This window comes from Molossus molossus, unplaced genomic scaffold (genome assembly GCF_014108415.1).
Source record: "Molossus molossus isolate mMolMol1 unplaced genomic scaffold, mMolMol1.p scaffold_m16_p_7, whole genome shotgun sequence".
NCBI classification, from domain to species: Eukaryota; Metazoa; Chordata; class Mammalia; order Chiroptera; family Molossidae; genus Molossus; species Molossus molossus.
The window spans coordinates 101,515,944-101,543,061 of record NW_023425401.1 but is presented as its reverse complement, the minus strand read 5'-3'; the positions used below and the strand labels follow the sequence as shown (position 1 = coordinate 101,543,061).

The following is a 27,118-nucleotide window of genomic DNA, read 5'->3' as shown; positions in this document are numbered from 1 at the left end:
TTAGTGGGAACTGAACCTGGGTCTCTCTGAACCGCAGGCTGATGCTCTAACCGCTGAGCCAAACCTGCCAGGGCTGTAATGCTGATTTTAAAGTAACTTCCAAGCATTGGTGACTGAGGCAGTGTAATATCCACATGAAGAAAGCCGGTGCCTTTTGAATATTAGTGACACAGGCACACGAAAGGACTCAGGCTGTTAAGGTGCTATAGGAAAAAGCCTCAGACTTGCAAGGGAAAAACAAACCTTGATTTCAAGAATGAACTCTGAAGTTTGATAATAAAAACCCAAAAGCTAGTTACGAATTCAGAAAGAACTGGAGATAACTGATGTTTCAAAGTTATTTCCAGGAAAACTGGCTCAGGACCCAGCAACCAAGTAAGGTGCAGCCTCCTGTGGTTCTCAGAGCTGGTCCATCTCTGCCCCCTCCTCCTCCTTGTGGCTTTGTGATCTGCCTTCTCTATTTCCATATATATATGAAAGAGAAAGCCAACATTTAGTTGCATCCTTGTATTTAATTTTTTCTCGATAAAATTATTTCCCTTTTAACATATATTCTTCCATAGAAAGCTTCCTGGTTCTTTGATTCTTCATCTATTCATTCATTCAGCAAATCATTATTGAGTGTTCATTATGTGCCTAGTGCTGCACAGTTAACAAAAAAGAAAAAAGAAGTCAAATACATGGAATGGTACCTCGTGATAGTGCTACAGAGAAGAATGGAGCAGGAAGGGAAGGGGTGTGGGGTTCTGGGGCCCAGATCCTGAGAGCCTGGGAAAGCCACAACTCTGAGATGGTCGGACAAGGGATCAAGAGGAAGACACACCAGTGCTTTCCACTCTGGCTCTTACCAAAACCACGCCAGGGAACTTGTAACACATACAGATTCCCAATCATCCTTAGACATTCTCATTCTGCAGGTCCTAGGGTGGCTAGAATGATGTGCTTTTAAGAAGGGTTCCAGGTGATTCTTGTGCAGCTGTTGGTCACAAGCCCTTGGTTTGAGAACCAGTGATCTAGAGATCAGAAGCCAATGGAGGTTTCAGTCCAACGAAGCATCCAGAAACCGGAGGGTCACATATGCTGGGGAAGGAGGCAGTCGGGGACACTAATGTCTGGCAGCCTGCTTCTCCCTCTTCCTTCCCGCTACCCGTCTTCCATAGGATGGGAACCAGCCCCTTCTTGTATCCTTCATCCTGTCTACATCTTGGCATAGAATCCATGCTCAAAGCCCCAAACCTGGTTTGCTCCTCATATGCAAATGAAAGTTGCTTTTGGAATTAGGAAAACTCTACTCTCCTAACAAATCTTGGCTTCCCAGACCCCTGTCTTGGTATGGATCAAGAAAGCCTAACAAACTGAGCAATGGCTCCCTCGTGCTGGACAGCACCCACGCCTCCTTCTGAAACAATGAGTCTCACTGATGCAGTGAGGGAGAGAAAACCGCAGGGGACACGGTTTGTGGAGCACGGAACACATTGGTTTAAAGTTGGAAAAACATTATCCTTGCCACATACTTTTTAGTCCTCATGTTTCCTTTATTTAAGCAGCATTTAACACCCCTTTCCTCCTTGAAATACTCTCCTTCCCCATTCTCCTGGAATTCTGTCTCAGGCTGTTCGTCCTGTCTTCTCTGCAGGTTTCTGCTCTGCCCTTCACTGCAGTAGGGGTCTCCTCAGCACCCTCTTCTCTTCTATGCGACAGGTGACCTCACCCACGTCTGTGTTTGTTTGTTTTTTTATTTATTTTTTATTTATCCTCACTCGAGGACATTTTTTTTTCCATTTTTTTTGCACAGATAGAGTGGGAGGGAGAGAGAGGAAGAGAGAGAGAGAGAGAGAGAGAGAGAGAGAGAGAGAGAAACATCGATGTGAAAGGGACACATCGAGTGGCTGCCACCCGCACGACCAACCAGGGCCGGGGACAAACTGCAACCGAGGCACATGCCCTTAGCAGGAACCGAACCCGGGTCTCTCCGGACCGCAGGTCGACACTCTAACCTCTGAGCCAAACAGGCCAGGGCCACGTCTGTGTTTTTGATGACCATCTTTCCTATCCTTATCTCCTGAGCTCCAGATCTGCAGTAACATCTTCCTGATGCATCTACTTAGATGTTTCCCAGGAACCTTAAATTCCCCAGGTCTAAATCCAGAGATGGAGAGGAAGGGGATTCACCCCCTGCCCCTGGAATGGCATCCTTCCAAATGGGAACCCAAGAAACCAAACGGAAGTATATTCAGTAGAAAGATGACTTCGCAGGGAATTCATGAGTTCACTGGTAGAATACGTTAAACAGTGGTCTAAAACTGAAACAAAACCCAGTAGATGTCTCTAAAATTTCTTCCCCTCCTCCCTCTCTTTAATTTATGGCAACCCCCTTTCCCTAGCGCTGTGAACCTCTTGGAGGAACTCCATTTTCTACAACGAATTCAGGCGCTAAAGAATTCGATTTCTGAACCAGAAGAAAATGCTTTGGATCCCAAAAGCACTAGATTTGTTCGGGAAACAACATTGTATCGGTTTCTGGAATACACCCTGTAAGGTGCTAAAGACATCTGGACCCTGACAAGGTTCTTCTTGTTTTTCCCCAAAGAAACACAGCTCAAGAGTGTCAAGAAAACTCTTCTTCTTTCTTAGTGTTTTTCAATCAGATCCACATCACCGGGTTCTTTTTAACAAATGCCTTGCCTCCTGCACCTGTGTCACTGTCACACCCTTCTTGCACACGAGGGAAGACAGGGATGCAGCCTGTCGGGCTACCGACGTCACCCCCTTGTTTCCCTTAACTCAACATTTTAGTGTCTTGCCATAAACGTGCCTCCCTTGAACTTGTCCAGTGATCAAAACAACGCTTTGCAACTTTTTAAAGGAGCAGGCCCTTCCTCCAAGCAAATCCTGCCGTGAAAGCGGACACGGAAAAGCGGAGCGGGCTCCTGCTGCAGCTGGTGGGGAACTGCGAGCGGTGGTTCCCAGCTCAGGGTTTACACGGAATCACCTGGGGAGCTTGAGAACCGTCCAGCCTAGGCTGCACTCCACACCAAACCAATTTAATCAGAACGAGATGCGGGGCGCAGATAGCGATGGTTTTCAAAGCCGCCCAGGTGGCTGCAATGTGTACCTGCGGCCCCGGAGGGCGGCCTCGGGCTCTCCGCGCCCTGGGCCCTCAGGCTGGAGCCTGGCCCTGCCCACTGAGCATGCGCGGGCCGGCCCCACCCGGATCCCGGGGTGTGCTCTCGGCCGCCCTCCAGCGGCGGAGGCTGCAACCTTCCCCTCCTGGGGTCGGATGGCGGAGCTACATTTCTCAGGCAGCTTTGCTGGTAAGAAAGGAGGCATTTTTATTCCCTGTGTCTGAAACCTGTTTCCATGCCTCAGTTGGTTCCCAACTTGGGCATAATCTAGAGAAGCGTTGTTTCCAACCCCCTCCGCAGGTTCCCATCGAGGCCCCATTTGCTCCACTTCCCTTCCCCACCTCCAGGCCACCCCTGGAACAATCCAAGGAGCTTCGGCGCACAAGTAGGCCAGAAGAGACGCAGCCAGCAGAGAGGTTCCGCATGTGCTGGAGCTGGGTTCTACTCGGCCTTGCTACTTAGTATCTGTGTGATGGGGCATGTTGCTCATCTCTCTGTGCCTCCGATTCCTCACCTGTTAAATGAGGTGGCGGTGCCAGTGTTTACCTCACAGGAATGTGAAGGTTAAATGTGTTAACAGGAGTGGGAGCCCTTTGAGTGGCTCCTGACACAGGGCGAGAGCCCGCTGCCTGGCGCTGGAAGCCGGCTCGCCCTGGGCCCTGCGATAGCAGCAGCCGCCGTGGAAACACAAGTTAAACCTCATGGAAGACGGGCAGGGTCACTGGTTTCTGAGTGAGTTTAATTGGCTGGGGTTTATAATGTAGGGGACCTTTTCTTCTGCTGGCGACTTCAGAAAACGTACAGGAATTAAACAGGATCCCGTGGGTGAGCGTCTTGGGTGTGAGCTGAGAGTAGCTTTCATCTACTGAGCCTCAGCCAGGCCACTCCAAGCCCAGCACTGAGCAGCAGCTGGAGTGCCCAATGGCTCTGGAGCTGCCCTTCAACCTGGGACCCCGACGGAGGCAGGCCCTGAGCCACGTCACGTCAGAAGCCCTCAAGGGCTCACTCTGAGTTGTTGCAGAATTCGGAACGGAAACTAAAGCCAGGCCAGCAAAGGAGGGGCCATCAGTGAGGGTCGGGTGTGAGAGAACTTGGCTGGGAGAAAGGACGAACAGGTGGAGAAGGGCAAGGTTCCTGGGTGGGGGAAGGAGGGAGCCCGGGCCCTTAAGAGCTGGAGCACGTAGGGGATGCTGCTCTTCCCTCTGGCTTAACAAGAAGGATAACCAGGGCGTGCATTGACCAGAATGTGCATTGACCAGGGCGTGCACTGACCAGGGCATGCACTGACCAGGGCGTGCACTGACCAGGGCGTGCATTGACCAGGGCGTGCATTGACCAGGGTGTGCAATGACCAGGGCGTGCATTGACCAGGGCGTGCCTGTACACCTTGAGTTCTCCCCGGGACACCCCTTGGTCCTCCGTAGCAATGCATGGATATCTCTTTCCTGCTTCAGGTCTGACTCAGAGCTCACCTTTTTTCAGGCTGTTCTCTGGTTCCTAGCTATGCAAAGAGTGCTTCAGCCCTGACTGATTTGGCTCAGTGGTTAGAGTGTTGGCCCATGAACCAATAAGTCGCAGGTTCGATTCCGGTCAAGGGCACGTACCTATGTTGCAGTTTGTCCCTGGCCTGGCCGGGTCATTCAGGAGGCAACCAGTCAATGTGGCTCTATAACATCGATGATTCTCTCTGTCTCTCCCTCCCTCCCATTCTATCTGATAAGAAATATAAAAATATCCTTGGGTGAGGTATTAAAATAAAAATTAAAAAAAGAGTGCTGAAGCTTCTGCATCACCTGCGAGGCTGTTAGAAATGCGGAGTCTTGGGCCCTATCCCAGGCCTTCTGCATCAGAATCTGCATTTTAACAAGACAACCAGGTGACCCATTAGACATGAGAGTGAAGAGCACTGCCCAGTTTTCTCTTGTGTGTCCCCGAGTGCCAGCGGCAGAGTCTCAGGACGCAGAGGGAGGTCACACGTGCTCATTGATTCAGTGATCGAGACAGCTGGGGATGTGGGAGGTGGGGAGACGGAAGACACTCTGGTACAGGATTCTGTGCTTTCTGCAGAATAGGGAGGTCTGAAGGCCCAGGGCAGGGCGTTTTGTTGCGCAGTGTGGAGGTGTGATGAGTGTGAGCCAGTTCTCCATCTCAGTTTGGAGAGAAAAAACCCGTTCCTTAAGGAATTGAGTCTGCGTGTTTGCTGTCTTACCTCATTCAGCTTTTCAGGACTGAAAGCAGAAGTTAGGACACTTCTGACCTCTTCCCATCGTTTGTCACGTAAAAACAGGATGCTGTCAGCTACCGGTTTGGATTCCAAACCCGTTGCCTGATGGAAAGCAACAAGCAGAGGGTTAGGACACAGGGGAGCCCAGGCCACCTGGGTGGCAATACAGGTGCGTGATAAACACTCTAGTTAAAGGCCCACCAGTGAGTAACAAATGAGGAGGTTTCTTTGGCAAGGACACAGAAGAATATAAAGACTCAGAGATAATGATCTAAACATTCATGGCCCAGGGCCAGGGCAGCAGACAGATAAGCTCTGATTGCCCAGTTCCGCCCTGTGACAATGTGGTCATCGCTGTATAAGTAACTCAGCGGTTCTGTATGCTCTGCGGTCTCCCTACAGAGTGAGGGTTCCCTGAGGACCAAACAGTGGGCTTCTTGGGATGGGCTGGTCTCCCCCGGGATGGACTTTCATGGCTGAACTTTGGCGGCAAGGGGTTTTGTGTGGCTGGATTGGTCAGGTTGGGCTGGGGAGTTGACACACTCATGTGTCTGGGTCCTTGGCGTGTGTGGGTGGGGTGGGGTGGGGCAGATAAGGTGGGGAGTGTGGAGGGAGGGGGAGGGGGAAAAGGAGAGTCCTTCAGAAGCATATCCCAACTGAGCTGCTACCAGAAGAACCATGCTTCTGTTTCTCCACTCACTCACTCATTTGTTCTTCTCATTCAGCAAACACTTGCTGACTAGCTAATGTAAGCAAAGAGTTGGCTCTCTTTGTTCTTGCTGAACAATGAAGCCACTGCTTTGACCCTCTAGGAGTTGATAGTCTAGTGGGGAAGCAGACAGTAAGCTCATAAACTAACAGATATCATTACCGTTCATGAGAAAGTGAGTGTTGCGAAGGAAGAAAGTAGGGCACGGTGAGAAAATGGTGGGGGCATGGTCAGGAGGGCTTCTTGGAGGAGGAGATCGTTACTGAGTCTGGAAGTGTGCAAAGGATGAGCTCTTCTTGTCCCTTCCTTCCAGCCTCTTCTTTTTCCCTCTAAAACCAGCTACTCCCTAGTGGTCAAAACTGGGGGCCCCCACAGCTGATCAGAGTGTCCCCCAGCCTGAGGCTGCAGGGTCTGAGGAGGTGGGGGGATTGGAGGACCAAACGCTCTTCAGAATCACGTGTGATATATGATTTCACTACTTCTTTTCACTGTTTTAATTATAGTTGAAACACGAAGCCAGCCATCATAACTCAAAAGCCTTGTAAAAACTCCTATTTAGAGGAAAATTATAATTTTCTGATAAAATATGAGCACTCAACATAAGCTATAAAACATAACTGCAAAGTACCTAGGGAGGGGATTTAATTATATATTAGAACCAAGTTGCTGGGCTATTTTTCTGCAGAGGAACACCTCTCCGTGTTTAGAATGACATTCTTTAGGAGTGCCTTGGTCGCCATACACAACTGTGGGTTTATGGAGTTTGGGGAACATAACCCATTTGTTTAGGTTCCAGAGTCAAAGGAGAAAAGCATGCATTATGTATATTTCTATATTGGCAAACACCCAGGCCTGTGCAACGCAGCATGAAATACAGCATTTCACTCCAGGGGAGTGGTTTATGGGGTTCTGATGAAACAGCATAAATTAGAGATAAGAGCCAAGATTGATTGGATTTTGGATCCATCCTTCAGACCTAGGATTGGATCCAGGACATTCTTTATCTTGCACCTGGAAGACAAATCCAGCCCTCCGCGCGCTGTCAGCATCGCCTCCAGGCCTCTCCTCCCACCCTGCCGCGACCACACTCTCTCCCCAGCCCGCAGCTGCCATGAGAACCCTCGCTTTCTGAACGGAGAGTCTCGGGGGGCACTGGTTAGAGAAATGTTTTTATCCCTAGATACACTGTAAGAGGGAGAGCAGCCGATCGATCATGTCAGAAGAGGGGATGTCACTTCATGTCCTAGAAAATAGTTGTCAAGTTTGGGGATTTTCAGTCGGAAAGAGAAGACTCGGACGATCAGAGAGTGGTACTTGGCACATGCTCAGAAGACACTGAATGTGCGTTGCGTGGAGGAGGGCACTGAGGCTGCTGTTGTGACCTGAGGGTGGAATCGGGCTCGACAGGGGAGTCGTGGGCAAAGGGCCGCGCATCTAAAGAACTTCCCGGTAATCAAGAGGCAGACTTGTTTGCAGATAAAATACCCCGCCCTGAGCGCTGAACCCCATTGCTGGAGACTGGCCTCTCTTCTCTGCTGCACAGGAGGCTGGGGTCTGGTCGAAATGGCCTTTATAAACTCTTCCAACTCTGAGACTTCCTCTCCAGAACACCCCTCCAGGTATTTTTTATTAGCTTGCCTACACACACACACACACACACACACACACACTAATTGTGGCAAAAGACACATAATGTAACATGTACCATCCTAACCATCTCTAAGCGCGCAGCTCAGAGGCATCCGGTACACCCACAGTGTTGTGCAGCCTGAACCCCGTTCATCCACGGACTTCTTTCATCTTGCAAAACAAACTCTGTGCCCCGCCCCGAGCCCCGCCTGCGCAGTGGGGCCTTGGAAGGCACAGAGGGCTGTCCTCCCAAAAAGTGAGCAATGGGCCTGGGAACTCTGCTGGGGGCAGGACTGTGGGGGCAGAAAATGACCACGGGTCTCAGGAGGGGGAGCCAGGGAAACGGCTTCCTAGCCTCCTGTCCTCAGCCAGCCCCGTGCGCGAGTGTCGGCTTGTTCCACTGCCCTCCGCCAGGACGAGCCGGCGGCAGACCTGGGCCAGTGGACTCAGTGTAGTCGATGGACAGCAGCATTTTAAAAAGGAAAGGGAAAGAAGAAATAGAACAGAGTAGAAATATAGAGGAGCGTGTTATAAAGTAAGGCTATTTTGTTGCTGTAAAACTTCTACTCCAAAGTGTGTGTGTGTGTGTATGTGATATAAATAGAGAGAAAGGAAATATTTTGTGTCATGATGTGAACTGTGTTTCTTACTGTAGGTCACAGTAAAAAAAAAAAAAAAAAAGTGTAAAACCTATTTTAACCCAAATGCCAAACCCGGGAGTCAGCCTCTCCCTCAACTAAAGTTTGTCAGTCACAGTGTTATCGAGTTGTGAACATGTGTTGAGCACCTACTATGTGCCAGGTGCTGTGTGAGCAAAGGATGGGATTCTTGCCCTCAGGGAGCTCATGGGGTGGTTGAGAACCAACGTTTGCTGATCTGACAGCTGAGTAAGTCCTTTTCATGTCACTTCACTAATTTGGGGGTAATTCTCCAGCAATTAGGGAGTGCTGTGCTGATAAGCAGTGATGGTTCAGCAGTGGCCTCGGACACCTGAATGTGTTTACCTTTTCAGTTAAGATCTCATAAAACAGAGTCTGACTTCTTACTAAGCATAAACTTGAAACTTGGAAGCATGACACAATCCTGGGGAGCAAGTTATTAAAGAAAACCAACAGCTCGGCATTCTGTGGTCCCATGAAGAGAGAAACCATCCATCGGGGGTCGGTCCTGAGCCAAGCCGGTGACTCTCAGCTGACCTGGCGCGCCCCCTGTGGAACGCCCGCTGACCCCAGGGCGCGGAGAAGCACGCGGTGCACTTCTGTGGTACCCGAGTGCGTGTGCTGTTTTAAACAGGGCACGAGAGGCATAACAGAATATGAAGCCATAGCCAGAGAAAGTTTCCCTGGGCCTGGGACCTGCAGGAACGTTACTCCAGATGTGTGTGCTGTCGGTGGAGCCTTGGCGGGGGAGTCGGCAGCTCTCCAGGAGCCACACAGCACAGGTCTCGGGCACGCAGGGTGAGCTGGGTTAGTGCTGAGCAGGGCAAGTAGGCTGCAGAATGTGAATATCAGAGAGTGTGCCGTGATCACAGGAGGCCGGGTCCCTTGGGACAGACTTTCTGATGTTCACAGGACCTCACCCGGGTGAGGACGCTCCCGGCACCACCCGTCCCTCTCCTCACCGGGTATCTGACGCGTCTCGCATGGCCCTCATTGGATCGCAACCATCAGGGACTCTAGAACTCTGTCCCTCGGAGAACCCCAAATTCTATACCTGAGAACATGTGCTCTTTTCTACAGATGGCTGCGGCTGTACAGAGATTTCCACCAGGACTTATATCGTGGTGCTTTGAAGAAGCAAAAATGCCCGTCCCCCCGGATGGTTTCATCCTTTCACACTAGGCTGGTAGAAGATGGTCACAGAGATCACGTGGTCTTTCCTGTCTCTGCTTCAGCCCATGACTGGCCTGAGGGTCTGGCCTCCGAGTAAGGTTGTGCAGTGTGGCCACAGCTCCGGGGGCAGGGCCTACGGGGCTAAATCCGGCTTGGGCTCCATCTGCCACCTCATCGTGTAATCTGGACAGTGGCCTGATACGGACCCTGGTAGCCCCGCCTGATAGAGTTCCGGGCCTTTCCGCCAAGGAGGGGAAACCACAGGCTTGGGTCTGTGTTTCCATGGCCCCGTGCCCCATGGCGCGGGCCTTCCTGCCTGGGGTAGAGGGTGGAGCGTTTGTGACATCGTATCTCCAGAGGAACATCTTCACCAGCTCGGCAGCGTCTCGCAGAAGCAGTGTTAAGGAGGGACCGGGTGTCTCTGACAGAGCACCTGTCACGCTTGGCTGGGAAAAGGAAGTCTCCTGATGGCCCAGGAGGGACTCTTGTGTCCGAAGCTCCAGTGGCCCTCTGGGATGCTGGTGGGACTCCATGGTCACCTGTCGGCGCTGACTGCACCTGACCTGGGAACCCAGAGACCCCGTGGGGAGCTAGTCTAACACTCATGTTTTACACAAGAGGCCAAGTCACAGAGCTAATAAAAGGCAGCAAATCTGGAACCTAATTTCCATTCTTTCAATCCAGGCTGAGTGTTTCACTCTGCTGCTGGGCTGTGGCTTCAGAGAGGGGAAAGAGATGCTACGAAAGGAAGTTGGGATGGAGAAGGAGGGAAAATCACGACTCACTGGCTCAGTAACTTGGCTTCCACGGAACATTCAGGAACACAACCATCAAGAGACCAGAATTGGCTTCTTTACTGATCTCTCCCCCAAATTCTAGATATTAATCTCCTGGTTTATACATTTATTTCTACTTCTGCCTCCACAAAAGTTAGGGAAAGAAGGTATAAGAATAAGGTTTTACTTATTTCTATTTTTAAATATAATGATGGGTTTCTGCTTAACCAAAGGTCTCGTAAGACACAAACATACGAACTCGTTTTCAATAAGACATTTCAAAGCGTTCTGCAAGGCACTGACACCATCTGGCTGCTCGGGCCAACCCCACCGAGCCCTGTTCCTGCATCCCCAGGCCCCCGGGCGCTCGGTACCTTCGGCGGCGTTGGTTGGAGTCACACTTACTCACCACGCTGAGAATGTGAAGCTGAGTTTTACATGTACATGCAATCCCCTGGATGTTGTCAGGACCAGCTGGGCCAGACATGGCAAAAGCAGGCGAAAGGGGAGGCCTGCAGGGGGCAGACAGCCCAGCCTGGCTGTCCCTGGACTTCCCGCAGGCAGCCTGTCCCGGGATGAGAAGCTTCCAGGTCCGGCGGGAGCGTCTCCCGTGCACAGCACAGTGTTTCACGTGAAACAAAAAGACCTGCCTCAGAACAGCAAGGGTCCGGCAAGCGAGCCGCACATCCGCCGTTCTGGTTCTGTGCAGTCCGTTTGGGTTCTAGTAAGAACGTCTGCCTCGCTCGGAGCTGCGGCCCTACCATGTGGGTTGACCCTTCTCAAGACGCGCGAAGCTGGAGAGAGTATTCAGGCTTCGAAGTGACGAGAGCCTTCTTAAGTCATGACCGAAAACCATCAACAGCGTAAGGCCCCCTGCTCAGGTTCGAAAGCCTGAATGTTTTCATCCACTCGGTGTTTCATTTCAGGCAAAGCAGATCGGAAACTCCGATGAGCGGGTTTTCATAAGCTGTCAGTGGGGAGCGCCGGTGGCAGGTGCGGGGGCATCTACGGCAACCTGCCCGGGCCCCTCCTCGGCGGATGCCAGCAGGCGGGTCCCTGCGGCTCCAGCAAGGTGGCCTGGTCACCTGGGCTCTGCATGGTTCCCCTGGAGGTGAGCTGTGAGCTGACACGCTTCGCCGTGATGGGTGCGGCCACAGAGGCAGTGGGTTTCCGGTGACACTGGCCTCAGAGCTGTAGTGGCCTTTGCCAAGGGCTCTGTGGTTTCCCGGGAGCTCGTCCTGTCATTCCGGCGTCCGCATGGTGAGGGGACGGAAGCCGCCTCCGGGGGGTGGCACCTGGGGCAGCCGGGCCCCTGGGTTCTTGTGGTTCTGGATGGGAGCACTCGCAAGCCCATCACATGGCTTCCGGGGTGTCTCTTGTGAGCCGAGGGCGCGACTGGACCTGCGCCTGGAGCTGCGACCCTGTGTCGCCCATGAGGGCCTCAGGGCTGGCACCCATACCACACAGAACTCTCAGCACCTTCTGTCCCTACTCTGCATACAGGCAGCGGAACCGGGACGTGGATACGCCCGCACAGGACCTTCTCTCGTGTTGTCATTTGGACCAGAACTCAGAGCTTCCAGCAGCAGGTTCAGTGACTGAGCACATCCCCTCCATGTCCCCTCCCACCCAGACCCCCCCTAACATGGGCCACAGACCACCCTACTTCCCACCCCTCCCACAGTCCCCCAACTCCAGGCCTTGGGCAGAGGCCTGGGATAGGAGGTTCCACCCTGGCAGGGACCATTTCTGCGGAGGCGCGTGGGCCCCAGCTGCACTGGGAGCTGCCTCCCTGCTCCGTGCGGTGCCTGATAGCACAGAGCAGCTAACAACAATATCTTGCAATGGCCAGTTTGACTCAGCAGTTAGAGCGTTGGCCCCCAGACCGAAGGGTCACGGGTTCGATTCCTGGTCAAGGGCACGTGCCTCAGTGGCAGGTTTGATCCCTGGCCCCGGTCGCGGTCGTGCAGGAGGCAACCAATCCATGTGTCTCATCAATGTTTCCCTCCCTTCCTCCCCCTCTATCTAAAAATCAATGGAAAAATATCCTTATGTGAGGATTAACAACAACAACAACAAAATCTAAATAAAAATAAGGCAGTCTCGAGGTGCTAGGACAACAGGTCCTATAAATGCTAGAGGATTGGTGTGGGGTTAACGGCAAACTGTGGCTCGTGGCCACGAAGCACCGTCAGGAGATGCCGAGGGCGCTGATGGAGGCCAAGGAGCCCACTCGGAAACGGGGAAGTTAGAGCGGCCGGCCCACGGAACTGAGGGCCTCAAAATGGGAACCGGGAGGAGGGGAACAATGGCGGGGGGGGAAGGGGGTCACCTGTAACACTCAACAATAAAAGTCTTTAAAAAACTGAATGGAGAAGTGTTATAACTGCCACCCTCAGTCTGACCCACAGTCTGTCTAGCCCAGTGATCTGGAGGTAAAAACAATCATTTCATTCAACAACTTTTGAATGCAAGTATTTGCTCAGGAGCAGCGTATGTCAGGTTCCCTGCAGTGTCACCCCACGTCCAGCCAGTATTCTCTCAGTTCCTCTTGGGTGCGCAGTGTGCGCGCCTCCCTCCGTGTCGTGGCCGCTCTCCGGCAGGCCGCGGGGGCCCGCGTGTGGCGAGGGGGAGCTGTGAGCATCTCTCACAGGCGAAAGTGAAGCATGCATTATTTAAGTCCCTTTTCACTTAACGTAGCAAACTAATATGCTGAGGTGTTCTCCGTATCGCAAGGGACCATTTGGTAGAAGCTTGCATGGAGTGAGCGGTTAATGTTTACTGAGTGAAGGTCTAATAAAGCTGAGGAGCTGAACACTTAAGTCAACACGGCGTGTGGGAGGGGAGGCAGCATGGTGTCGCGAGGAGAAATCACGCCTCGCTCATCTCCGTGACTTCTTTGAGCAGATAAATAAGCAGATGGAAAAGAGGGAGTCACAGAACCCAATTTAATTTGACTTTCAAAGACCTGTAGGAAAGTCTCACTCTAAAGATAGTTTCTAAAAAATGGAGTCACTAAGGGTTGTTTTATCATCAATATGGAATTGGCTCAAAGACCATAAACAGAGCTAAAGATAAGTGGACGCATTCTCAGATAGAAAAGTGTAAACATTATGGTTTCCTAGAGATCTCATCTTTGATGGGTCTTTTTCCATGTCTGTGGATGATCCCGGAGAGAGAGTGTATATTGACCTGTGGGTTCGGGCAATGCCTAGTTCTTCTAGGGAGAGTGTCAAGTTGATGGAGATTCAAGTCAGTTTGAATAAGAATATACTGGAGCCCTGGCTGGTGTGGCTCCGTGGTTAGAGCATCAGCCTGTTCACGGAAGGGTTGTGGGTTCGATTCTCAGTCAAGGGCACATACCTGGGTTGCAGGTTTGATCCCCAGCCCTGATTAGAGCACATGTGGGAGGCAACCGATTGATGTGTCTCTCTCACATTGATGCCCCCCCCCCCTTACTCCATTCTATTCTCTCTAAAAATCAATGGAAAAAATATCCTCGGGTGAGGATTACCAGCAGCAAAAGAATATACCAGATACTGAATAGTCGTTATGTCTTTGGGCCGTCGGGTACAGAAAGGTACTACAAGCCTTAAAGAGCTAATGGTCAAGTTGGGGTGAAAGGCGTACTTGCATGTACTGTGAGTGGCAGAAGGCACAGAGGATCAGTTGTGAAAATGAGGGATGCTGATGATAAATGTTATAAGAGTTCAGAGAAGGGGAGAAGTAAATGTGGACTGAGGTAGGGAAGGCTTCCTGGCGGAGGCAGAATTGGAGAAGAGCCTGGAAGAATAGGGTTTGGGATGGTGCTGAAGAAGGGGAGGTCTTCCTATCAATAGCGGCTAGTGCCTGCCGACTGCTTGTCTCGCTTGGTGTAAGGCAGGGTTTATATGTGTGATCTCATTTAGCTTTCAACAGCCCAGTACGGTAGATTATAGTTCCATCTCCCAAAGGTGGAAGGAGAAGCTTAAAGGAGTTGAGTAAGTTGCTCAAGTTCATTCACATCACTAGTTAGTGCAAGACACACTGTTATGCTGCCTCCAATTCTAGTGGGAGTGTCAGCATGAGCAAAGACCCTGGGGCAGGACTTTCCAGAGGAGGTTACAGAGAGAATGGAGAGTCTGGTCCAGCTGCAGTGACAGCTTGTGTCGGGGAGCAGTCAGAGGTGAGATGGGAAGATATGAAATGCATCTCAAGTACAGAGCCCTTAAATCTCGTTCGGGGAATTGAACTTTCTCTTGAGGACACTGTGTTGAGTGGAAGAAGAAAATTAGAACCCGCCCTGGCCGGTTTGGCTCAGCGGTTAGAGCGTCGGCCTGCGGTCCTGAGAGACCCGGGTTTGGTTCCTGCTAAGGGCGCGTACCTCGGTTGCAGTTTGTCCCCGGCCCTGGTCGGTTGTGCGGGTGGCAGCCACTTGATGTATTCCTTTCACGTCGATGTTTCTCTCTCTCTCTCTGTTCCTCTCTCTCCCTCCCACTCTACCTGAACAAAAAATGGAAAAATGTCCTCGGGTGAGGATAAAAAAAAAAAAAAAAAAGAAAATTAGTACCATATTCTGAGTTTAGGGCCTAGAGACCCTAGTCTGAGGTTGGAAAAAATTAGGGAGGACAGATGGTTTAGAGGAGAAGCAGACCGAAGCTGGGGCAACTTGTTGGTGCCCTCTGCTTGCTCGTGTGTGTTGAGTGTCTGTCCTTACTATAGGAATTAGAGGGCAGCCCTCTTCCAAGTCAGCTGTCAGGGTCTTGTGCCCTGGTGACATCTGGGTGTCCCATGAAGCAACCGGGAGACAATGGCTGCCGTGTCCCGTCTCACTGTCCAGGGCCTACGGGTACTCAAGAACCCGGGCAGGCTCCGGAACTGCCTGGCTGCCTGCTGGGTCGCGGCTTGGTGGTTGGGCTCTTGGACTCACTGGCTTCCCCCACTTCTTTTTATTATACTGATTTTTTAGAGAGAGAGAGAGAAACATCAATGTGAGAGAGACACATTGATCAGCTGCCTCCTGCACACCCCCTACTGGGGTCCAGGCACCCTGACCGGGAATCGAACCAGGACCTCTCAGTCCATGCGCCGACGCTCAATCCACTGAGCCACCCAGCCGGGCTTCCCCCACTTCTTTAATCAACACTCTTTGAGCAACAGTCGATAACTGCATTTAACCGTCAGACTCAGTCTCTAAGAGCCCCACGCCACAGAGGACCTTCAGGGGACTTTGAACAGGGGAGTAACAGCATGGCGTTTGGGGAAGAGAACCTAGAGGCAGCATGGTAAACGTCCACGGTCCCTTCAGCCATCCTGCCAGGTCCCCTTCAGCTGGTGGCCATGTGGTGTCTGGAACTGGGCATGACGCTTGGGGCTGGGAGATGAGTGTGTTTTGGGTGAGCAGCCAACTACTCAATGAAACCTTGACAATCCAGAAATGTCACCTGAGGCAGCTGTTATAGTCAATTCCTCCTATTAGTCATGTGACCCGGGTTGTCACTTCATCAGGCCTTAGTTTCCTTGTCTGTACAATAGAGATGCAGTCTCATAAGTGCTCATGAAATGTAACGAGAACAAAACCACCCTGGGTGGCTCAACCTGTATAGAGCAAGTTTCTTTTTTAAAATTATTTTTTAATTGATTATTTGAGAGAGGGAGAGGGAGAGAGAGAGAGACATCAGTTGGCTGCCTCCTGCAGGTCCCCTACAAGGGATCCAGTCATGTGCCCTGACCGGGAATTGAACCAGTGACCTTTTGGTGCATGGGATGATGCCCAACCCACTGAGCCGCACCTGCCGAGCCTATGCAAATTTCTTTAAGACTCAACCCCCAAGATCTCCCATCTAATAAGCCTTCTCCTATCCCCATCCTGAGTGTCACAGTGGTTTTTAGCACTTACCCTACCATACTGTGCTGGTCCCTCTGTCTGTCTGCCTCTGAAACTAGATTTTGAGCTCCTTGAGGACAAGGCTGAGTCTTCTGTTTCTTTATGATCAGCACCCAGACAGTGCCTGGTGTATGGCAAGGGTGCAAAAGTTTCCCAAATAACCAACACAAGAGTGACTGCATTACCTACTGTCCCCATAAAAATGGGCGATGAGTTTAATTTGAGGGAAAAAAAATGTTGGCACCTAGTGATTCTCTGAATTCTCACAAGCAAATATTTATTAATTCACTTTAGACTCTTTTTAAGAATCAAAATACATGCAATTGGTCTTCTCTGCTAGAATTCCTATCTCCCCACTTTTGGAAAGTAGGGACAAGGCTGACCTCTGCCATTTTCTGTCCCCTCGCCCATTCTTTGGGACTTGTCATCAAAGATAAAAAGTAGGAAATATACTTTCTAAGAAGATGGAATGTGTACATCCTTTAGCGGTTGGAGACTTGGATTGACATAAAGGGGTCCTCCTGCAGGCTCCCCTGCTACCTGGGGACGAATTTTCCTCGTCATGTTGCTTGTCTTTCCTTCCCAGACTTGACTTTTACACTCTCTGGGAAAGATGTCAGCACACAAGGCTCAACGTTTTTCTTTTTCTCTGATCTTTATTAACCTTGCTGGGTGTTCCTCAGTCGCTTGACCCACGGATTCCTTTAGCTTTGAACACAGCTTAAAAGAAAACTCCTGGTTTTAGGATTTTTTTTATTAACCACAGCATCTCTTGAGCTTTTGCTGTCTCGAAGCATTTCTTAAATGTAAAAGCCATTCTTTTGGACCAGCTCTGTACATCTCTTTTGAAAACCTGAATTCACTGGGGAGCTCAGTTTGGAGTTGAGCTGATCTAAACCTGGTAACAGGCCCAGTCATGTCCCTGTGAGATGTGATGTGCAGTCCTCGCATCTGAGAATAATTCCCCATCCATCCATATGCCGAAAGAAAACTACATACCATTCTGTTGGTAAAATTACTGAAGTTCTCAACTAACACCTGCTTGATCATGTCTGGCTCCGAGATAACAATAAACATCCGACGGCCAAGGTAGTACCTGGGAAGAATAAAAGAATAACTTTAAAATGTGTTGTAGTTGTCTGTCCATTTATCCTTTCCAAAAGGAATTCGCAGTGGCTTACAAGATAAATAGGAGGAGAAGATACAGGGAAGAGTGACTGCATTTCCTACTGCAGGATAAGAGATAAATAGGAGGAGAAGATACAGAGAAGACGAGGAAATGCATGTGCTAACCATGAGTAACAGTGTAGCTCAGATGATCGAACATTAACACTCCACGGATGTTTATGGAGTTCCACCTTGTACAAGGCCCTGGAGATTCTGGGATGAATAACACAGAGTCCCTGCCCCCAGGGAGTTCATAGACTGCTACAAGAGACAGATCTGTACATTTAAACACCATAATAAGGAATTCCTAAAGATCCGGCAGTAAGAGTAAGAAGGAAAATGGCAGAAGTCAGTGTTGTCCATATCGTCCAAAAATGAGGAGACAGCAATTCTAGAATTTAAAAAAGATGAATAACTTTCACGTACTGATTCTTGGACAAAGTCTGAAGTGCATTAATAAACATTTGTGAGAATTCAGGAAAGATGAAATCTTCTGGGGAAGGGCTGAACATCTGGTTGCCACACCTGTATATGAAGGACCTCAACTCAACAGATACTTGGACATTAATGAAGAAATGGAAGAAAGGATCAGCCAGCCAGCTGGTGCTACTGAATTCTAACTGAAGGCAGTGATTAAATACCTGCCTTGTTGTATTTATTTATTTTTCTTTCTTTCTTTTTTTTTTTAGAGAGAGAGAAAGGGAGAGACAGATGGAAACATCGATGTGAGAGAGAAACATAGATGGGCTGCCTCCTGCATGCCCCCTCCTGGGGACTGAGCCCACAACCTGGGCATATACTCTGACTGGGAATCGAACCAGGACCTCTCAGTCCATGGGATGACGCTCAACCCACTGAGCCACACCAGCTGGGCTGTTGTGTTTATTTATTAAAATCCCAGGGAGACAAAAGTAGACAAGACCCAGTCATAGCCTTCAAGCGTCTCCCAGTCTGGTGGGAGTAAGAACTGGGCAACCATCACACAGTGTGATATCTGGCAAACATGGGCAACATGAAAAGCACACCCAACTCAGTGCTTGGATGAGAGAGACTGAAGGCTTCCCAGAAGTGGTGTTTTTCAAACTGGGTTGTGAAAGCTCAGCAGGAGTTAGTCCAGGCAGGCGGGTGGCGAAGGTGGGCGAAGGTGTGCCCGGCAGACGAATCAGTGTGTGTAGCTGTCCAGGGACAAGCCTGCTTGGGGAACTGCGTGCTCAGCCACCAGCTGTGGAAAGCACACCATAGTCATGACAAGTAGGCCCCCTGCATAATGCCATGTTTTTAGTCTTTGCAATGATGCTTTCGGGATATAATTTGATCGCTGGCACATCTAGCTCAGAGCACTGGGGATAGATTTTAAAGGATACAGTCATAAGCCGTGGAAGCCGCAACATTTAGTCTGAATTCTTAGTTACTCCACATGTCTCATAAGCTAATTTAAAATTTTTAACTCTTCCCTTTCTCACCGGCTGTGGGGGAAAGGAAAACAAATACTTGTCTGGCACTTACTAAGACACTCAAAATAGTCACCTGAGTGATCATATTTTCCAAACCTATTAGGGAAATCTTGGGATATAGGAGTTCAACAACTGTGGTAGAAGAAAAGAAAGGATACTGACTAGTTTTTGTTGGTTTTAACTAAGGAGACCGAAAATAACACAGTAAGGCCACTAGCCAATCCTTTCATAAAATTGATGGAGAGTGTTGTGGCATTTCTTTGAAAGGCTCGTGAAAGTTATGGATATCTGCCTAAGAAGAATGGACATTGACAGCATTTTGTATACAATTCAAGGGGTTCTTGGACTCCTGAAGCCCACTCAGGAGCAGAGCTTATCAAATATAAAATGTGCTCAGAAGTCACCGAGATTTGAACAAATAATGGCTGGAAATTTCTCCAGTCTGACAAAAGACATAAATGTATAGATTCAAGAAGCTGAGTGAACCTCCGATAAGAAGAACCCAAAGAAACCTATGCCAACACATACTATCATTAAACATTTGAAAACCCCAAACAGGAAACAAATCTTGAAAGCAGCCAGGGAGAAATAATGTATTATCTATAGGACACACCAATCGAAAGGACAGCAGAGCATCAGAAACCATGGAGACCAAAAGGAAGTGAAGTGGAAGTGGTCCATTTTTTAAATTCTGAAAGACGAGAACTGTTAATCACAAGTCCTGCATCTGGTGAAAATATACTTCAGGAAAGAAGAGGAAATGACATTGTCAGATGAAGGAAAACAAAGAGAATTTGTCACTAGCAGATCTACCCTTAAAGAATACAAGCAAATTACATCCTGCAATTATAAAAAAAGAACTCTACACCACAACCAAGTGGTATTCTAACTATACATGGCTGACTCAGTCTTTTAAAAAACTCAATCAATATAACCACTATATAAACTGCACAAAAAATTATGTATTATTCAGTTGATGAAGAAAGAACATGTGACAAAATCCAACACTCATTCATGATTCAAAATTCTCAGAACAGAAGGGAGCTTCCACTTTATAAAAAAATATCTATGAGAAACCTACAAAAACCAGCTAACATCATTTTTAATGGTGAAAGACTGAATACTTTTTCCTGAGACTGGGAACAAGGCAAGGATATTTAACAGAGTTCTGGAACTTCTAGCAAGTTCAGTAGGGCAAGGAAAATAAAGAGCATATAGATTAGAAATTAATGAAATTATCCCTATTCTCAGATGACATGATTGTTCACATAAAAAATCCTAAGGGGGGGGTGGGGGGGAAATCCTGAACTAATAAGTGAATTCAACAAGGTTTCAGGATTCAAAATCAACACACACACACATAAACACAAAATCAAGATAGCATTTCTGGACACTAACAGTGAACATTCGGAAACCAAACTTAAAGCACAATGCCATTTACAATGCATATTTTAAAAAATCAAAGAAGACCTAAATAACTGGAGTGGTATACTATGTTCATGGATTGGAAGACTCCACACTGTAAAGATGTCAGTTCTCTCAAAACTGATCCATAGGTTTAATGCAGTTCCTATCAGAATCATAGTAAGAATTTTTGTAGGCACAGACAAGCTTATTTTAAAGTGTAGATGGAAAAAGGCAAAGGAGTTAAATAACTAAATCAATTTTGAAAAAGAAAAATAAAGTGGGAGAATCAGTCTACTGGATTCCAAGACTTGACTACAGTAGTCAAGGCCGGGTGTTATTGGCAGAGAAATAGCCCCATAGATGAATGGAACCGAGTACAGAACTCAGAAATAGACCCATGTAAATATCCTCAATCGATGTTTGATAAAAATACAAAAGCAAAGCAATGGGGGAAGGAAAGCCTGTTCAACAAGTGGTGCTGGGGCAACTGGACATACATTGGCCAACAAATGACCTCACACCTTATACAAAAATTACCTCAAAGTGGATCACAGATTTATATGTAAAACATAAAACTTAAAAAAAAATTACAATCTTTGCCCGGTCAGTGTGGCTCAATCGTTGAGCATCGACCCTTGCACCAAGAGGTCGCTGGTTCGATTCCCAGTCAGGGCACATGCCCAGGTTGTGGGCCCGAACCCCAGTAGAGGGCATGCAGGAGGCCACCAATTGATGTTCTCTCTCATTGATGTTTCTATCTCTCCCTCTCCCTTCCTCTCTCTCTAAAATCAATAAAGAAAAAAAAAAGATAATCTTTGGGATCTAGGACTAGGCAAATAGCTCTTAGACTCAAGACCAAAAGTACAACCTATGACAGACAAAAATTAATAAATTGGACTTCACCCAAAACATTTTTCTCTTGCTCTCTGAAAGACACTGTTAAACTGCAAAGGTAATCTACATGCTGGGAGAAATATTGCAAACCATATATCTGACAAAGAATTTGCAGCGAGTACATAATCTATAAAAAAGTGGGCAAATATTTCACCAAAGACGATATACAGATGCCAAGTAATCACATGAAAAGATGTTCAGTATCATTAGCCCTTAGGGAAATGCAAATTAAAACTGCAGTGAGCTATTTCTATACATCTATCAGAATGGCTAAAATAAAATAGTATCAAATGCTGATGAGTATGTGGAAAAACTGGATTACTCATATACTGGTAGTGTGAATAAAACAGTACAGCCACTTTGCAAAATAGTTTGGCAGTTTCTTATAAAACTAAACATGCACTTACTATATGATTCAGCAATAGCACTCTTGGGCATTTATCCCAGAGAAATGAAAACTTATGTTCCCACAAAAAAACACATGAATGTTCATAGCAACTTTCTTTGTAATAGACAAAAATTGAAATCAAATGTTCTTCAGTGGATGGATGGCTAAACAGTGGTACATCCATACAATGGAATACTATGCTGCAATAAAAAGACCCCAAACTATTGACACTTACAGTGATTTGGGTGGATTTCAAGGGAGCATGTGAGTGAAAAAAAAAGCCATTCTAGAAAGGTTATATATATATATATATATATATTTTTTTTTTTTAATTTTCCAAGCTTATTTTAAAAGATCTTTTATCATCTCTGCCTCTTCTTTTGAGAAAGAGTTTCATATTATGGGATCCGATTTGTATAACATTTTTGAAATAACAAAATTGTAGAGATGGAGAAGAGATGAGCAGTTGCCAGAGGTCTGGGAAGGAGTGGTGATGGGCTGGGTTGGCTGTAAAGGGAAGCATTAGAGTCTTTTGGTGATGGGACAGTCCTGTATCTTGGCTGTGGTGGTGGCTACACAAACCTACACGTGATATAATTGCTACACACACACACACACACACACGCATGCATGTAAACCTATAAAATCCGAATAAGCACCCTGGCCAGTTTGCTCAGTGGTTAGAATGTTGGCCCACGGACTGAAGAGTCCGGTGTTCGATTCCTGGTCAAGGACACATACCTTGGTTGTAGGTTCAGCCCCAGCCCCAGTCAGGGCCATGTGGGAGGCAACCAATTGATCTCTCTTTCTCACATTGATATTTACCTCTCCCTCCCTCCCTCCAACTCTATATAAAAATCAATGGAAAAATATCCTCGGGTGAGATTTAAAAAAAAAAATCTGAATAAGCATTGTGGATTGTACCAATGTCAAATTCCTGGTTTTGATAATATACTCTAGGTACACAAGAGGTTACCACTGTGGGAAACTGGATAAAGGGTACCTAGGACCTCTCTGTATTTTTTGTTTTGCAACTTTCTGTGAAACTATAATTGTCTCAAAATAAAAACATTTTAGAAAAGTCACTTGGGAGCTTAAACCACAGAGTCATAGCTCTGCTTTTCACCAAGTTGGATCTAGTACGCCTGGGTGGGGCCCAGGAAAATGCATTATTAAAATATGTTTTATTGATTTTTTTTTTTAGAGAAAGAGGAAGGGAGAGAGAGACAGAAACATCGATGTGAGAGAGAAACACTGGCCGCCTCCTACATGCCCCCAACTGGGGACCATGCCTGCAACCCGGGCATGTGCCCTGACCAGGAATTGAACTGGGACCTCACAGTTCATGGGACGATGCTCAATCCACTGAGCCACCCCAGCCGGGCAGAAATCACATTTTGACAGGCTCTCCAGGTTCTGATGCCAGAAGACTGCTTCCACGCTGAGGAACCCTGCCCGAAACCACCTGTCCAGCACTCGGATAATAAGGCCGCCCGGCCCCACCCAGACCCACCTGACCAGTCTCTGGGGTGGAACCCAGTCTCTTCTCATTTTAACAAGCTCCCCAGGGGATTCTGATGTGATAATAACCAGGTGGGAACCCCAAACCCCAAATTAAAAACCCTGCTCTATATCTAACCAAAGTTCACACCATTCCTATTTCCCTGGATTCTTAGTGCTACAAAGAAAACACTGACCCTGGGGTGCAAACATATTTGGGTAATACTGTATTTCCATTCTTTTAGTTATTACCAAAATAATTTTACGCATAATCTGGATTTTTTAAAAAAAACAACCACCAAAAAAATAAAATAATACTCCTACATTCAAAAGAGAGTTGTCCTCCCCAGTGGCACCTCGGGAGTCCTTGTGTGTTTTTCTGGTAATATTGCTAATGCTCAAATCCATTTTGTCACAATTCCTTTCGAATTGCTTCAGAGCTGGTTTATGAACCTCGTGAGAAAACTGGCCCCGTTTTACATGTAAATTGTGTAATCTTGTGAATTTATATTTATACAAATGCTCATCTGTAGTTTGAGGAGCTCCTGGAAAGATCTTGAAAAGGAAAACATGTAAATGAAGCTGATTTTGCCGGCTTCCTTTTCAGCTCCTGGGATGGCTCCCCTGCTTTGCCTGCCCCGCCCCTTCCAGGTGCCCCTCCCCCTGCAGAGCCCCAGAGCAGCTGCCCGCGATGGCACTCTGACCCTCTGCGCCTGGGCATGGACTCTCCATCCAGGCGCGGCCTGGCGTGGTATCTCATCTCCTTGACAACAGTGACTTTACTGGTCCATGGGGTGGACACACGACCCAGTCGGGCCAGTCAGAACCCTTCACTGGGGTGAATACACGGAGGCTGGGGTAAACGCTCTCTTCCTCCTGCCCCTGCTAAACCGGGGGTATTTGAATCTAGAGCTCTTAGTGGCCATCTTTTGGCAAGAACTCTCCAGAAGCTGCTAGCAGAGACCAGCGGAGATTTAAGGGGAACAGAGAGTGAAGTACTTACAAAGTCTGCCTCCTGCAGTCTCCCTTGGGTCCTCCCAGCTTACATTAGTTTGTACTTAAGTGCATCTGAGCGGGGTTTCCATCTCTGTCATCCTGAAGTCCGAACTAGTACGGTGCCCCCTGCTCAGCCCTGGCAATACCGATGGCGTTCTGGCTCTCAGAACGGACTTGCCCACGAGGGTCTGCCTCAGTTATGTACACGGGTACGAATGGACGGCGGCGCTGACTGCCTCCCAAGATGGGAGTGCATTGCGGAGTAGTGGGCACCGCAGCCCAGGAGGCTGGGCCGGGGTCACCCAGCGCTGCCCCTCACTCAGAGAACTGTCAGAGGCGAAATCCATAAGCGCCCTTCACCTCAGCCTCCTCGTCCTGGAATATGGGAGTAAAACTGGGAATCTCCACAGTTTGCTGCTGTAGCTTTAAATCCTATCATTCCTATGAGTTAAAAAAGGAAATTAAATTGTGGTCTTTGAATGGTAAGTCTACTCTCTGTCGGGTGTGAAAGAACTTCCTAAACCCATGAAGTCAGTCAATGGAGAAGCGTTGGGGACGTTCTGAGCCTTCGAGGTAACCACCACTGTGAGCATGTACTGCGTGCCCTGGACCTCCCAGGCCTTGCCGTAGGTGCACTGCTCGTATTATCTCATTTAATCCTCATTTAAAAAAATGGATGAGGTAGTTATTATACCCACTTTTCAGACTAAGAAACTGAGACTTAGAGATAAAGTAAGTTGCCCAAGACAGAAATTTGATGCCAGCCCGACAGCTGCCAAAGCGGGGTCCCTGGCCATTGACCACGCTGCCATCTACCCCAATAGCCCCTGCTCCCAGGCCGGCCTCCGTGGTCAGCTCCAGGGCCGAGGACGCGCGCGGGAGGGAAGAGCCAGGCTCCAGCTACGGGCGCTGGTCTTTCAAAGGCCGGAATTCAAAGCCGCCAGAACCACCCCACCAGCCCAATGACCAAGGTGAGTTCTTGCCTCCTCTAACCCACCTGTGTCTACATGCCACCTTTCGGAGCAGAAGCTTCTCAGCCGGCTACCCGTTTCTGTTTCTGTATGCACAGGAGAATTTGCTTACACGACCCCAAAGCGCCCGGTTGAAGAGAAAATTGAGGCAGATCCGTGAAGTATTATGCAGATAAAAATAGCACTTGTTTGACTTGTTTAATTAGTAGTCGTGGTTGTTTTTGTAATTGACCAGTCAGTTCAACCGAAATAGTTCACAAATGCTTTCTGGGAACTGAGGCAGGGTAGACGGCTGGTGTTAGCCTGGGGCTGCCCGGTCCTGTTTCAGAGGGACTGTCCCCAGCAGGGGTTACTGAGCTATAGAGGCTGTTCACTGGGAGGCACCTACATGCACCCACACGAAAGGGTGTCCGAGTTACACAGCTGAATGGAAAGCACATTGTAAAATGGTCCATATCGTTAGTTTTGTACATAAATGGTAGTTTCTCCGACAACTAGGTCATTCAACAAGCATTTACTGAGCACATCCTCTGTGTCAGGGACTGTGAATAATATTCCTGGAAAAAATTTGGAGGAAGATATATGAGAGCTGCCAGGGCATATATCTGGAGCAGGGAGTTACGGGGGACTGTTACTTTTCATATTGTCTATCTCTTTCACGTTCTAGTGGTTTATAATGAGTGCGTGTGACTTTTGCAATAAGAAAAAGAAATGGGGGGGAAAGGGATTTGTCATTGGATTGTCCCCGCTGCGTATTTCAAGCTTCAGGGTGGAGGTTGGCAGTGGTGCAGCTGTGGGGACTTGGGGTCAAGGCCCTGCCCTGTGATGTAACCACTGTGGCACCCTGAGCAAACCACAGCCTTCCTGAGCCAGCTTCTTTGATAAAAGAGGCTGTTACGTGGGTCAGATAAACATGAGAATGCTTGATCCACGGTAAAACTTTAAGCACGATCACCTCCCCAGCAAAAGCGAGGGGCCCTGCACACTCCAGTGAGTGGGCCACACCTGCCAGTGCCGCTTTACAGGGGATGAAGAAGCTGGGCTAGGAGTGTCCCCAGGAGACCAGGTGACATGCCAACACCCTCCCCATGTAGGCAGAAGGACTCTGCAATCTGGAGACTGGGTTGCCAGGTAGAGACTGAAGGACTGATGAGGGCCTCCAGCAACTCTGAGCACCAAGCATCTGAGATATCCTTGCCTGGGTGACGGTTCTGTCTCCCAGCAGGTTGAGGATGCTAAGAGGGTAACTGCTGTCCGAGCCTCAAGTCTAGCCCCTGGCCTGGACGTGGTGGGAAGCTCGGTGGGAAAACGTGGGCATTGCCCCTCCTGAAGCACAACTGGGAGTGTCTGAGACCTCAGCTTCCCGGAGGTCATCTGAGGAGCATTTGGCTCTCACGGGGCTGCCCCTGGGCTGGGCGCGCACACGGCTGTGGACCAGCATGGCCCCAGGAGGCCTGGGGCTGTCCCTGCCTGGCTCGTAGGCCATCACACCGTCCAATCTGTCATTAGAGCAGGGGTGCCTTGAGTTAGCTGAGTGGCAGAACCGGCTCAAACTGCTAGGGACACTTTTCTGGAGGAGCCAGTGACAGTCACAGGCCCTGGGAGTCTGGGAGCTGCTTCCTCTGGACTCCCGTCTATCACTCCAAGCAGGGTGTGTATTTCCTGCACAGGGAAGCCTCAGGACACGCCTGCGGGGGGCCTGACCCTGAACTCACAGAGCCCCCAGAGCTTTATCAGCCCCTGTATCGGCCCCTTTCCTCTCTGGGGTGCTTGGGGTCCATCTGGCATTGTTCTCCTGCCCTCATCATACTGGGAGATCTCTGGTCCCTCACTTCCTGGCCAGACTTCAGACCTTCCACCCAGAGATTTATGTCTCCGTCACTCTGGCTTGTGCTCCTGAGCTGCTGCTTGTTTACATGTGGGCCCCAACTCAGTTTGTCCCCCTAGGACTTTGCAAAATGCAAAGCCCATTGCACTGCTCCTTCATTAAAAGCCCCTCAGTGGTCTGTCACCATCCAGCCCTTTGGGAGTCTTCAGCGCGGCATGGAACACCCTTCACAACCTGGCCCCTGCCTTGTTCTCCAGCCTCTTCCCTCCCTGGTCCCCATCACCGAGGACTGATGTCAGCCTGATGTCCCGAAACCCTCCACCGTCTCTCGTGTCCATGCATTTGCACTTGC

General features: G+C 48.9%; 1 protein-coding gene across 2 annotated transcripts in view; it reads right to left on the bottom strand.

Moving 5' to 3' along the window:
* TBXAS1 (thromboxane A synthase 1) overlaps positions 1 to 27,118 on the bottom strand; it is a 150,263-nt gene that overhangs the window by 58,652 nt on the left and 64,493 nt on the right. For both annotated transcript variants that reach the window (XM_036246612.1, XM_036246611.1), the window contains exons 4-5: positions 17,161 to 17,257; positions 5,335 to 5,451 (exon numbers count right to left, since the gene is read on the bottom strand). In XM_036246612.1, the coding sequence (XP_036102505.1) occupies positions 5,335 to 5,451; positions 17,161 to 17,257 (214 nt within the window). The remainder of the gene's footprint in view (positions 1 to 5,334; positions 5,452 to 17,160; positions 17,258 to 27,118) is intronic.